Source organism: Phyllobates terribilis, unplaced genomic scaffold (assembly GCF_046119375.1).
Source record: "Phyllobates terribilis strain yellow unplaced genomic scaffold, ASM4611937v1 Scaffold_3__8_contigs__length_932513732, whole genome shotgun sequence".
In the NCBI taxonomy this organism is placed as follows: Eukaryota; Metazoa; Chordata; class Amphibia; order Anura; family Dendrobatidae; genus Phyllobates; species Phyllobates terribilis.
The window spans coordinates 344,742,344-344,756,946 of record NW_027362763.1 but is presented as its reverse complement, the minus strand read 5'-3'; the positions used below and the strand labels follow the sequence as shown (position 1 = coordinate 344,756,946).

The window sequence follows — 14,603 nt, the reverse complement described above, 5'->3', positions numbered from 1 at the left end:
AATATGCCCAGCCAGACCCCTCCAGAACACCGGAATAAGCGACCGCTCAGACCAATCCAGTTCAGCCGCTAGGGTTCTGAACTGGACGGCATAGTGGCTGGCGGTGGCCAAACCCTGGACCAACACAAGAAGCTTAAGAGCCGTATCATGCGTTACCTGAGGACCCAGGAAAACATTTTTTAGGGTCTTAAGAAAAAGACCCTCGTTTACTACCACCGGGTCGTTCCGCTCCCATAGAGGAGTAGCCCAGTCCAGAGCCCTGTGAGAAAGTAAAGAAATGATATATCCCACTTTGACTCAATCGGAGGGGAACCGTGCCTCCATCATCTCCAAATGAATGGAGCATACGTTAATAAAACCTCTATAGAGTTTACTGTCCCCAGATAATTTCTCCGGGAGAGAAAACCCGGGTAATGGAGTATCACCGCAGCCGAGTTAATAATGTTGGCTGCTAGAGTAGCCGCCTGGGAAGCTACTGCAGTGATATCAGCGACCGGAGAAGTTTGTTCCAGAGTTCTAAGTCTGGCCTCCAGTTGCTGTATATACCGCTGCAGTTGTTGGTTGTCGGCCATGTTCAGCAAGACCATGGCGCTCAAATACTGTTAGGAAGGCGGTTGCAGACAACTTTATTTTAATGGAACGCAACCGACCCCGGGGTCCGCGATGCAGCCTGGAGGACTGCTGCCGAACACTTTCCTGGTGGAAAGGCAAGCGACAACTTAAATGTTAAACCTTTCTGTGTTTCTTCACACAGGAACGGGTAAAGCGGTACGCTCTATCTCCGTTAACTGCATGGAGGGAGAGCGACCGGCGACGCACCTATCAACTATCTTAGCCCTTCGTGTTAATGCACGCGGAAGGGTAAGACGGTTCGCACAATCTCCAAGAACTGCAGGGAGACGTGTGACCGTGGGAGAAGCAGTAACCCTGTCTTTGATACAGGCGCTACGCTATAGGGTTTGGCGCTAGTATAACGGTTCACACAATCTCCAAGAACCGCAGGGAGACGTGTGACCATGGGAGAAGCAGTAGCCCTGTCTTCGATACAGGCGCTACGCTATAGGAGTTGGCGCTAGCGTGCGGGTGTGATTCCCGCCGAGTATTCGAGCACTCAGCCGGCGTGCTACCGGACTGAGCGAACCCGCTCTATATAGCTCACAGGCGGAACAGACTTTTTCTGACCTGCCTAACTAAAGCTATGACTCTACGAGGAGCCCAAGAGTAAGCGTGCACACCACAAACAGCCAGCTCAAATGATCTGAGCGCGTCGCCATCTTTGTGGGCGGGCCTTTTAAAGACTAAGCCCTGCCCACTGACACGCCATTGGTGACTTTACCCGTGGACCAATCAGACGGTGCCAGGTCACCGGGTCAGGTGGGGGCCAACCCACCAATCATGATCCGCCAGGTCACGGACATGCTCAGTGTGGAAAATCCTGGACTTAGATTCCACAAGCCCTGTCTCCCTCTGCAACCCAGGCATAACATTGCTAAGCACAACTACCTGGAAGACAAACAGTGCTCGTGGACCAGCTAGGCGTTGGGGCTGACGGCGATGCTGAGCAGCATCAGCCCTGGCTGGACTGAAATAGGAGACCACATAAGGTCCTGGACCAATTTCAAATCCAGCACCAGACCGACGCCTAACAGAAACTGGCTCACATGAGGACCGCACCAGGAAAGGAAGACCAAGAGTCACCTCTGCTTCTGAGGATAAGTTTATCCGAGTCACCATCTTCAGAAATCGCAGGTTAACAGCAGCTCAGATTAGAGACCAGGTCAATGCCACACAGAGTTCTAGCAGCAGACACATCTCTACAACAACTGTTAAGAGAAGACTTTGTGCAGCAGGCCTTCATGGTAAAATAGCTGCTAGGAAACCACTGCTAAGGACAGGCAACAAGCGCTGAGCATGTGGAGCAGTGAGATGCTTGGGTGAGCACTGAGCAGTAGCGAGCATGCTCACTCATTACTACTAAAAATCATTATGAATTGAGCCATCCACAATTAAGGATTAGTCTAAATGCACAACAAGTTATGGAAAATTAATATTAGTATTGTAAGTAAATGTAGGAACAATAAAAAAAAAAAATGTTTTCATAATTAAATTAAAAACATAAAGGTACACAGGAAGATGTTGCTTGAGTCAGGAGTCTAGGCAAAAGAAATCAGACAGAGTATGAAGTGCTTCACATAAAAACATGATAAAAAAGGTGTTGAAAGAAGCAAGCAATGATTTAAAAAAGAGAAAAAGTAATTGTAAGGGAAAAGAAAAGTATTTTCACTATTCTGGTAACACATGTTTATTTGAGATTTATATGTTATGAAGAATAGAAAGGTATTTTTTGTGGTCAGACCATTTAAAATTGTAAACACAAGTTGTCACAATTTTACTTATCCTCTTTTTTTTCTTCTCTCCATCTTTAGGCTACATGGTAAGTTTTCCCGCTGGTGTAGAACTTTATTACAATGTGATATGATATTACATCAGCCGTGTACTTACCCTCGCAGGTTCCATTTACAAGCGTGAATCCAGTATCGCAAGAACATTCGTAGCTGCCATTTGTGTTCGTACAGGATCCATTTACCCCACAAATAAGGACATTTTCAGAACACTCATCGATATCTGCAAAATGATATAAAGAAAATGTATTTGCTGATAGAAACAGTAGGTTATTATAGAAATTGTAGGTTGATATAGGAAATAAGGAAGGTTTGCACAGAGCATCCAGCTGTAAAACTTGTACTTGTAGAACCTCGGACATCTATTATGTGAGATAAGGAACGTATATGCTCACCCGTACATTCCTTCCCATCACCAGAGTACCCGTCCCTGCATGTACAGATGTAGGAGCCGTCAGTGTTGGTACAGTCCGCCCAGAGACTGCAGTCATTAGTTGTTGTACACTCATCAATGTCTGTGCAGTTTTCTCCATAATACCCTTGGTGACAATCACATCTGTATGACCCAAGCGTGTTGGTACAATTTGAATGGAGAGGGCACACGGTGACATTTTCCAGGCATTCATCTATATCTGCAGTGTTGAGTACAAAAATCTGATAAGCAAAATGCCATAACAACAACTGTGCAGGTATTTAGTGGTGACAGCCACCTTCATTATATGTATAAGATGTTGTCCCAGGCTGATAGTTGTTTTCAATTTCAACATGATACAATAGTATAATAACTTTACTGCATTATGTAAAGATGTCCAAGTATGCATTGGTGTAGCTAGAATCCTATGGACCCCGGTCAAAATTTGGACCTGGGCCCCCACCTCCATGTTGGTCAGATATAAGGGCCTTCGTAGCATTCTAGATCCTATAAAGACATATGTGTAACTATGTCTAAATCATTCCACCTTTCTGTAATAATGCCCCCATCCTGGCCCCTTCCTATAATAATGTCCCCGTCTTCTCCCCTTTCTGTAATGATGTCCCCAGTCCTGTCCCCTTCCTAAATAATAACCCTCGCCCTTTCCCCTTCCTGTAGTAATGTCCTCTGTCCTGGCTGATGCCTGTGCTGTAATACACTTCAGCTGAAGTACGCATAGGCAGGCCCCCCTCCGGCATGGGTCATGGTCGCAGTCGCACTCTTTGCGACCATGAACATTACACTCCTGCAAGTATGCTTTCATTATGAGAAGAGTTAATATAATATCAAATATATGGGGAGAAGTTAAGAAACCTACATAACCACATAATATTAATGACCTAACCTAAATATCAGTCATCAATATAAGAACAATGGAGATCTGACACCTGGCATCTTCACTGATCAGCTGTTAGAAGCTCCAGTAGTGGCCTGACGTAAACAGTCAACAGAGCTGAACAGCACAGCTCCATTCAATGTGTAGCAGCAGCTTCAAGGTACAGCAGATCAGCTCTAATTTAAGAGAATAGGAGCTGCAGTTTTCGGCAATGGGAGCTACACATTGAAAAGGGCTGTTCTGCTTAGCTTTATTCATAGATAGATAGATAGATGATAGATTTCATGTAATTGAAACATATGATAATTTTTTTTACCACTTTTCATGAGGGTTTACCTTTGCAGAGTATAAATGGATCTCCATCATATCCAGATTTACATTCACAGCTATAATTCCCAGGAAGGTTTCTACAGTCGGTATTGTTAGCACATTTGTTGTCACCATTCTCACACTCATCGATGTCTGAAGAAAAGCAGACAGAATAATATTTTCTAGGATTCTGTTAGTTACCCATCCTGAATGTTTTGAGGTGTATTGTTTGTGCGCTATTAGTTAAATCCTATATTTCTACTAAGCTATCATTAAGAATAATGTAAATCGATGTTTATTGAATGACAGGATGGAGTACAGGACATACCGACACACATAGAGCTGTTCGTCTCATCCACGTCATAGCCGGCCTCACAGCTGCAGTTGTATCCTCCCAGAATATTAATACAAATTTGCTGACAATCGGATGTATTAAGGAAACATTCATTGATATCTGGAAATAGATCATTATGTTTACTGGCAAAAAAAAAGATAAAAGTACAAGGAATGCAACTTAATTTTTTTTCCAAAAAACTGCAAATTCCATGACTATTATAACATGATTCTACTATATGGCAACCATTTACAGATGGCAATAATAGGACACCTGGTAAGCCCACTGTGGATAAGACCACATATCAGTAAGTCCACATAGCCATTACATATCTAGGTCAATGTTCCTCATTAAATAAAGATACGTATTGAATCTCCTCAAAGCATTCAATAATTACCTAGAGTGCACTTGCAAGGCCTTGGGCTGTTGTATAGCATTACATATATATATATGTGTTTATTTACATATAAATGTAGATTTGTGCAGCAACTTCGCGTTGAGTTGATCTGCCAGTGCGCGCAGTTGAAATTACCTGTACATCCAAATAACTTAAAGACTACTGGGAAACCCATAAAGGAAAAGAAGACCAAATATAAACCTTTCTGAAATATATAAATATTTAGAAAACTTAAAACATTTTCTGACTAATTTAGTGCTGAAATCTCTGGCCCTTTAAGAGAAAGAGCCGGAAGTGTCTGGGGAGTTTCACTATTTGACAGCTTGTGTTCATTTTATCTTAAATGTGTTTTCACCTGGGATGAACACATATATAATAAGGATCCATTAGGGATCCAAAAGAGCCGAATCTTTTTGGTGAGCAGGGGAACCACACTGAGGAGGGAATCATTACAACCAGTGTCTCTCACTATGGATGACCCCATACATCTATGCATTTATATATTGAGAACTGTGTAATGCTTATTCAGAACACAGAGATGAATACTTTCTATATTCATCAATATTTATAAATATATGAAAATATATTTATGAATACCTACATTTTAATAAATATATAATATAAATTGGTTTATGTTTTTTTAAATTTGTATTTGAAAAGCTAACAAGTTACTACCAAAAGATGTATATAAATGTATAAGAAAGTACACCATACCATCACACTTGGAGCTGTTCTCTTCATTCACTTTGTAGCCTTCATTGCAAGTGCAAATGGGTCCACCGGCAGAATTGAGGCAATTATGTTCACAGTATGTTGTATTTAGCTTGCACTCATCAATTGTAAAAATTCATATAAATGATCATTACATTCTGACTACATTTTGTAAATAGTTTATGCAAAACATATTTTAATTTTTAGTTCAGAATTGCCCTTTCTGTGACAATTAATGGACATGTTTTTGTATATTTTTCAACAGGAGCAGGGCATATAACAGGGATTTGGATTGACAGGGTACTTTTTATTTATTTAATTTTTTATTATTTTTTTATTTATTTTATACAATTGTACAATTATACAATTGTGTCCCCCGCCTCTCCCCATAAGATCATAAAAGACCTCTGGGGGTATTTCAATATGTCAATATTTGTATTTCCCTTGTTACTATGCCTGGTATGTTAGCCCCAGTTACAGTGGAAATGCAGGCTGCTAGCCATATAGCAGAGCTGTCTAGGAGCTCCTGCTTCCTACAACCAGCGATCAACTGACCACTGTGTGCAAAGGAAGATGCACCATTAGCGTTTCCTATTCCTGTATACACAGTGCTTCTCCAGTGCAGTGCATGCAGTCATAGGGAAGGCAAAGGTGCTAATAAACTGTCTTTGCCTTTTCTATGCGGAGTTCAATTTTCTCTGACAGCTCGATCCCAGCTCCCACTACTATGCACTGACATTTTGGAACTCGGATGTTTAAGTAATCTGCGGTAAAAAAAATCCAATAATCTTGTAAGTACAGATCCAATGCAGTTCTATGGTTACATTCTTCAACAAAAACCTGTCATTAGTCTGATCCTGCAGTGATATCTTACTGCACCCCAACAGATCCTTCTTCTTTCTCATTGTGCATGAAAAGGAGGCAGACGGCAAAGAGTAGATGACTGCAGAATCAGGTTACTCTAGGTTTGTCTGTAGTTGATAACTATAAAAATACATAGGTCTGCAAAAGGGATGTAGCTAAAAAAATATATTTTTGTATGAATAAATAAAATATTGTTCAAAAAATATTTTTCTTTAGTAATATATATATATATATATATATATATATATATATATATACACAGTACAGACCAAAAGTTTGGACACACCTTCTCATTTAAATATTTTTCTGTATTTTCATGACTATGAAAATTGTACATTCAAACTGGATGCATCAAAACTATGAATTAACACATGTGGAATTATATACTTAACAAAAAAGTGTGAAACAACTGAAAATATGTCTTATATTCTATGTTCTTCAAAGTAGCCAACTTTTGCTTTGATGACTGCTTTGCACACTCTTGGCATTCTCTTGATGACCTTCAAGAGGTGGTCACCGGAAATGGTTTTCACTCCACAGGTGTGCCCTGTCAGATTTAATAAGTGGAATTTCTTGCCTTATAAATGGGGTTGGGACCATCAGTTGTGTTGTGCAGAAGTCTGGTGGATACACAGCTGATAGTCCTACTGAATAGACTGTTAGAATTTGTATTATGGCAAGAAAAAAGCAGCTAAGTAAAGAAAAACGAGTGGCCATCATTACTATAAGAAATGAAGGTCAGTCAGTCCGAAAAATTGGGAAAACTTTGAAAGTGTCCCAAAGTGCAGTTGCAAAAACCATCAAGCGCTACAAAGAAACTGTTAGGAGGGCGGTTGCAGACAACTTTATTTTAATGGAACGCAACCGACCCCGGGGTCCGCGATGCAGCCTGGAGGACTGCTGCCTAACACTTTCCGTGTGGAAAGGCAAGCGACAACTTAAATGTTAAACCCTTCCGTGTTTCTTCACACAGGAACGGGTAAAGCGTTACGCTCTATCTCCGTTAACTGCACGGATGGAGAGCGACCGGCGACGCACCTATCAACTATCTTAGCCCTTCGTGTTAATGCACACGGAAGGGTAAGACGGTTCGCACAATCTCCAAGAACCGCAGGGAGACGTGCGACCGTGGGAGAAGCAGTAGCCCTGTCTTTGATACAGGCGCTACGCTATGGGGTTTGGCGCTAGTATAACGGTTCACACAATCTCCAAGAACCGCAGGGAGACGTGTGACCGTGGGAGAAGCAGTAGCCCTGTCTTCGATACAGGCGCTACGCTATAGGAGTTGGCGCTAGCGTGCGGGTGTGATTTCCGCCGGGTATTCGAGCACTCAGCCGGCGTGCTACCGGACTGAGCATACCCGCTCTATATAGCTCACAGGCGGAACAGACTTTTTCTGACCTGCCTAACTAAAGCTATGGCTCTACGAGGAGGCCAAGAGTAAGCGTACACACCACAAACAGCCAGTTCAAATGATCTGAGCGCGTCGCCATCTTTGTGGGCGGGCCTTTTAAAGACTAAGCCCTGCCCACTGATGCGCCATTGGTGACTTTACCCGTGGACCAATCAGGCGGTGCCAGGTCACCGGGTCAGGTGGGTGCCAACCCACCAATCATGATCCGCCAGGTCACGGACATGCTCAGTGTGGCAAATCCTGGACTTAGATTCCACAAGCCCTGTCTCCCTCTGCAACCCAGGCTTAACATTGCTAGGCACAACTACCTGGAAGACAAACAGTGCTCGTGGACCAGCTAGGTGTTGGGGCTGACGGTGATGCTGAGCAGCATCAGCCCTGGCTACACTGAAATGGGAGACCAAATAAGGTCCTGGAACCATTTCGAATCCAGCACCAGACCGACACTTAACATTATCCCCCTCCACTTGATGCTCATTTTCCTCCATGAGCCGGGGGGCAAGGATGTGGTCCAACGGGTCACAGAGAGGATTCACGAAACAGTGACCCCTCCGGTGTACAGGGTGCCCTCTTTTAGGACGGGAAGCAGTGACAACTGGTTCTATATGCATAGGATCCTGCACGGGTGACAGGGAGGAAGGACCCGCCGGTCTCTGGCGAAAAGATTTATCTCTCGCACAGACGGGACACGCGAGAACAAAGTCCTTGAAGTCCTGGGGCCACCAATAGGACGGTAGAAGGGACTTAGTGGTACGTTTGACCCCCAGGTGAGCTCCGCACTTAGGGTCATGAGCCCAGGAGAGCACCATACTCCGTAGATTAGGGGAAACAAACGTCCTCCCCGACGGAACCGGGTTGGAGGACACTGCAGCCACTCTCTCCTCCTGAGAGTTCTTTGCGACATAATCTGACAAGACCCGGGTCCTGGAAACAGACAAGGAATCTGTACCGGATGTCGCAATGATAGGAGGATCAGAGACTACCCTCCGGGTGACTTTGACCAAACATTGAGATGCACAATTCTCACTCCAGGAAGAAATTCTCCCTGTCTTCCAGTCAATGTGTGGAGTATGACAACGTAACCAGGGGAGACCGAGTAACACCTCGTCTAATCCACCGGGAATAATAAGAAATGAGATAACCTCCCAGTGGCCCTGAGGGAATGACATGGAGAGAGGGATCGACTGATGAGTGATTTGCACATCCAGGAGTGAACCATTGGCAACACAAATGTTTATTGGTCTGGAGAGTAGCTCAGTAGGGATGGCATGCCTCTAGGCAAATGTAGATGATAAAAAATTGCCATCAGCACCAGAGTCCACCCACGCCTTGGCAGTAACTGTAGATCTACCAAAGGACAATGTCACATTGTATGCTAAATTGGAGGAAGAAGTCCCGGACTCTAATACACCTCCTCCAACGGTGGTAAGACCTACTCGTTTTACCGACTGCTTGGAACCCTTATTTACGGGGTGCTCCAAGAGATGTGCGGGTCGGGAACGAGAGGGACTAGACTCAATCCGGGATATATCCATAGCCTCAGGCTCCGGGTCGAGAGTCTTAGGTTTGGGTCTAAAGGCGCCTGGTGCCAACAGATGCTGAGGTCTAGTAACCTCCAGCTCTAACTTATGTTCCGCATGACGCAAGTCAATACGGTCAGCGAGAGATATTAACTCCTCCAGAGAGGTTGGAATTTCTCTGGTAGATAAAGCATCTTTAATATGCCCAGCCAGACCCCTCCAGAACACCGGAATAAGCGACCGCTCAGACCAATCCAGTTCAGCCGCTAGGGTTCTGAACTGGACGGCATAGTGGCTGGCGGTGGCCAAACCCTGGACCAACACAAGAAGCTTAAGAGCCGTATCATGCGTTACCTGAGGACCCAGGAAAACATTTTTTAGGGTCTTAAGAAAAAGACCCTCGTTTACTACCACCGGGTCGTTCCGCTCCCATAGAGGAGTAGCCCAGTCCAGAGCCCTGTGAGAAAGTAAAGAAATGATATATCCCACTTTGACTCAATCGGAGGGGAACCGTGCCTCCATCATCTCCAAATGAATGGAGCATACGTTAATAAAACCCCTATAGAGTTTACTGTCCCCAGATAATTTCTCCGGGAGAGAAAACCCGGGTAATGGAGTATCACCGCAGCCGAGTTAATAATGTTGGCTGCTAGAGTAGCCGCCTGGGAAGCTACTGCAGTGATATCAGCGACCGGAGAAGTTTGTTCCAGAGTTCTAAGTCTGGCCTCCAGTTGCTGTATATACCGCTGCAGTTGTTGGTTGTCGGCCATGTTCGGCAAGACCATGGCGCTCAAATACTGTTAGGAGGGCGGTTGCAGACAACTTTATTTTAATGGAACGCAACCGACCCCGGGGTCTGCGATGCAGCCTGGAGGACTGCTGCCGAACACTTTCCTGGTGGAAAGGCAAGCGACAACTTAAATGTTAAACCTTTCTGTGTTTCTTCACACAGGAACGGGTAAAGCGGTACGCTCTATCTCCGTTAACTGCATGGAGGGAGAGCGACCGGCGACGCACCTATCAACTATCTTAGCCCTTCGTGTTAATGCACACGGAAGGGTAAGATGGTTCGCACAATCTCCAAGAACCGCAGGGAGACGTGTGACCGTGGGAGAAGCAGTAACCCTGTCTTTGATACAGGCGCTACGCTATAGGGTTTGGCGCTAGTATAACGGTTCACACAATCTCCAAGAACCGCAGGGAGACGTGTGACCGTGGGAGAAGCAGTAGCCCTGTCTTCGATACAGGCGCTACGCTAAAGGAGTTGGCGCTAGCGTTCGGGTGTGATTCCCGCCGAGTATTCGAGCACTCAGCCGGCGTGCTACCGGACTGAGCGAACCCGCTCTATATAGCTCACAGGCGGAACAGACTTTTTCTGACCTGCCTAACTAAAGCTATGACTCTACGAGGAGCCCAAGAGTAAGCGTGCACACCACAAACAGCCAGCTCAAATGATGTGAGCGCGTCGCCATCTTTGTGGGCGGGCCTTTTAAAGACTAAGCCCTGCCCACTGACACGCCATTGGTGACTTTACCCGTGGACCAATCAGACGGTGCCAGGTCACCGGGTCAGGTGGGGGCCAACCCACCAATCATGATCCGCCAGGTCACGGACATGCTCAGTGTGGAAAATCCTGGACTTAGATTCCACAAGCCCTGTCTCCCTCTGCAACCCAGGCATAACATTGCTAAGCACAACTACCTGGAAGACAAACAGTGCTCGTGGACCAGCTAGGCGTTGGGGCTGACGGCGATGCTGAGCAGCATCAGCCCTGGCTGGACTGAAATAGGAGACCACATAAGGTCCTGGACCAATTTCAAATCCAGCACCAGACCGACGCCTAACAGAAACTGGCTCACATGAGGACCGCACCAGGAAAGGAAGACCAAGAGTCACCTCTGCTTCTGAGGATAAGTTTATCCGAGTCACCATCTTCAGAAATCGCAGGTTAACAGCAGCTCAGATTAGAGACCAGGTCAATGCCACACAGAGTTCTAGCAGCAGACACATCTCTACAACAACTGTTAAGAGAAGACTTTGTGCAGCAGGCCTTCATGGTAAAATAGCTGCTAGGAAACCACTGCTAAGGACAGGCAACAAGCGCTGAGCATGTGGAGCAGTGAGATGCTTGGGTGAGCACTGAGCAGTAGCGAGCATGCTCACTCATCACTACTAAAAATCATTATGAATTGAGCCATCCACAATTAAGGATTAGTCTAAATGCACAACAAGTTATGGAAAATTAATATTAGTATTGTAAGTAAATGTAGGAACAATAAAAAAAAAAAAAAATGTTTTCATAATTAAATTAAAAACATAAAGGTACACAGGAAGATGTTGCTTGAGTCAGGAGTCTAGGCAAAAGAAATCAGACAGAGTATGAAGTGCTTCACATAAAAACATGATAAAAAAGGTGTTGAAAGAAGCAAGCAATGATTTAAAAAAGAGAAAAAGTAATTGTAAGGGAAAAGAAAAGTATTTTCACTATTCTGGTCACACATGTTTATTTGAGATTTATATGTTATGAAGAATAGAAAGGTATTTTTTGTGGTCAGACCATTTAAAATTGTAAACACAAGTTGTCACAATCTTACTTATCCTCTTTTTTCTTCTCTCCATCTTTAGGCTACATGGTAAGTTTTCCCGCTGGTGTAGAACTTTATTACAATGTGATATGATATTACATCAGCCGTGTACTTACCCTCGCAGGTTCCATTTACAAGCGTGAATCCAGTATCGCAAGAGCATTCGTAGCTGCCATTTGTGTTCGTACAGGATCCATTTACCCCACAAATGGTGACATTTTCAGAACACTCATCGATATCTGCAAAATTATATAAAGAAAATGTATTTGCTGATAGAAACAGTAGGTTATTATAGAAATTGTAGGTTGATATAGGAAATAAGGAAGGTTTGCACAGAGCATCCAGCTGTAAAACTTGTACTTGTAGAACCTCGGACATCTATTATGTGAGATAAGGAACGTATATGCTCACCCGTACATTCCATCCCATCACCAGAGTACCCGTCCCTGCATGTACAGATGTAGGAGCCGTCAGTGTTGGTACAGTCCGCCCAGAGACTGCAGTCGTTAGTTGTTGTACACTCATCAATGTCTGTGCAGTTTTCTCCATAATACCCTTGGTGACAATCACATCTGTATGACCCAAGCGTGTTGGTACAATTTGAATGGAGTGGGCACAAGTTTTCATTTTCCAGGCATTCATCTATATCTGCAGTGTTGAGTACAAAAATCTGATAAGCAAAATGCCATAACAACAACTGTGCAGGTATTTAGTGGTGACAGCCACCTTCATTATATGTATAAGATGTTGTCCCAGGCTGATAGCTGTTTTCAATTTCAACATGATACAATAGTATAATAACTTTACTGCATTATGTAAAGATGTCCAAGTATGCATTGGTGTAGCTAGAATCCTATGGACCCCGGTCAAAATTTGGACCTGGGCCCCCACCTCCATGTTGGTCAGATATAAGGGCCTTCGTAGCATTCTAGATCCTATAAAGACATATGTGTAACTATGTCTAAATCATTCCACCTTTCTGTAATAATGCCCCCATCCTGGCCCCTTCCTATAATAATGTCCCCGTCTTCTCCCCTTTCTGTAATGATGTCCCTAGTCCTGTCCCCTTCCTAAATAATAACCCTCGCCCTTTCCCCTTCCTGTAGTAATGTCCTCTGTTCTGGCTGATGCCTGTGCTGTAATACACTTCAGATGAAGTACGCATAGGCAGGCCCCCCTCCGGCATGGGTCCGGTCGCAGTCGCACTCTTTGCGACCATGACCATTACACTCCTGCAAGTATGCTTTCATTATGAGAAGAGTTAATATAATATCAAATATATGGGGAGAAGTTAAGAAACCTACATAACCACATAATATTAATGACCTAACCTAAATATCAGTCATCAATATAAGAACAATGGAGATCTGACACCTGGCATCTTCACTGATCAGCTGTTAGAAGCTCCAGTAGTGGCCTGACGTAAACAGTCAACAGAGCTGAACAGCACAGCTCCATTCAATGTGTAGCAGCAGCTTCAAGGTACAGCAGATCAGCTCTAATTTAAGAGAATAGGAGCTGCAGTTTTCGGCAATGGGAGCTACACATTGAAAAGGGCTGTTCTGCTTAGCTTTATTCATAGATAGATAGATAGATGATAGATTTCATGTAATTGAAACATATGATAATTTTTTTTACCACTTTTCATGAGGGTTTACCTTTGCAGAGTATAAATGGATCTCCATCATATCCAGATTTACATTCACAGCTATAATTCCCAGGAAGGTTTCTACAGTCGGTATTGTTAGCACATTTGTTGTCACCATTCTCACACTCATCGATGTCTGAAGAAAAGCAGACAGAATAATATTTTCTAGGATTCTGTTAGTTACCCATCCTGAATGTTTTGAGGTGTATTGTTTGTGCGCTATTAGTTAAATCCTATATTTCTACTAAGCTATCATTAAGAATAATGTAAATCGATGTTTATTGAATGACAGGATGGAGTACAGGACATACCGACACACATAGAGCTGTTCGTCTCATCCACGTCATAGCCGCCCTCACAGCTGCAGTTGTATCCTCCCAGAATATTAATACAAATTTGCTGACAATCGGATGTATTAAGGAAACATTCATTGATATCTGGAAATAGATCATTATGTTTACTGGCAAAAAAAAGATAAAAGTACAAGGAATGCAACTTAATTTTTTTTCCAAAAAACTGCAAATTCCATGACTATTATAACATGATTCTACTATATGGCAACCATTTACAGATGGCAATAATAGGACACCTGGTAAGCCCACTGTGGATAAGACCACATATCAGTAAGTCCACATAGCCATTACATATCTAGGTCAATGTTCCTCATTAAATAAAGATACGTATTGAATCTCCTCAAAGCATTCAATAATTACCTAGAGTGCACTTGCAAGGCCTTGGGCTGTTGTATAGCATTACATATATATATATGTGTTTATTTACATATAAATGTAGATTTGTGCAGCAACTTCCCGGTGAGTTGATCTGCCAGTGCGCGCAGTTGAAAGTACCTGTACATCCAAATAACTTAAAGACTACTGGGAAACCCATAAAGGAAAAGAAGACCAAATATAAACCTTTCTGAAATATATAAATATTTAGAAAACTTAAAACATTTTCTGACTAATTTAGTGCTGAAATCTCTGGCCCTTTAAGAGAAAGAGCCGGAAGTGTCTGGGGAGTTTCACTATTTGACAGCTTGTGTTCATTTTATCTTAAATGTGTTTTCACCTGGGATGAACACATATATAATAAGGATCCATTAGGAATCCAAA

At 43.4% G+C, this 14,603-nt stretch overlaps 1 protein-coding gene across 9 annotated transcripts in view; it reads right to left on the bottom strand.

The window, feature by feature from the left end:
• The window catches only part of LOC141259357 (uncharacterized), a 374,844-nt gene that overhangs the window by 182,178 nt on the left and 178,063 nt on the right, over window positions 1-14,603 (bottom strand). For 5 of the 9 annotated variants that reach the window (XM_073675221.1, XM_073675224.1, XM_073675227.1 and 2 more), the window contains 9 exons: window positions 13,803-13,928; window positions 13,502-13,627; window positions 12,255-12,491; window positions 11,960-12,082; window positions 5,464-5,586; window positions 4,347-4,472; window positions 4,046-4,171; window positions 2,798-3,034; window positions 2,503-2,625 (listed from right to left, as the gene is read on the bottom strand). In XM_073675221.1, the coding sequence (XP_073531322.1) occupies window positions 2,503-2,625; window positions 2,798-3,034; window positions 4,046-4,171; window positions 4,347-4,472; window positions 5,464-5,586; window positions 11,960-12,082; window positions 12,255-12,491; window positions 13,502-13,627; window positions 13,803-13,928 (1,347 nt within the window). The remainder of the gene's footprint in view (window positions 1-2,502; window positions 2,626-2,797; window positions 3,035-4,045; window positions 4,172-4,346; window positions 4,473-5,463; window positions 5,587-11,959; window positions 12,083-12,254; window positions 12,492-13,501; window positions 13,628-13,802; window positions 13,929-14,603) is intronic. The other 4 variants (XM_073675222.1, XM_073675225.1, XM_073675228.1 and 1 more) reach the window with 4 other exon arrangements.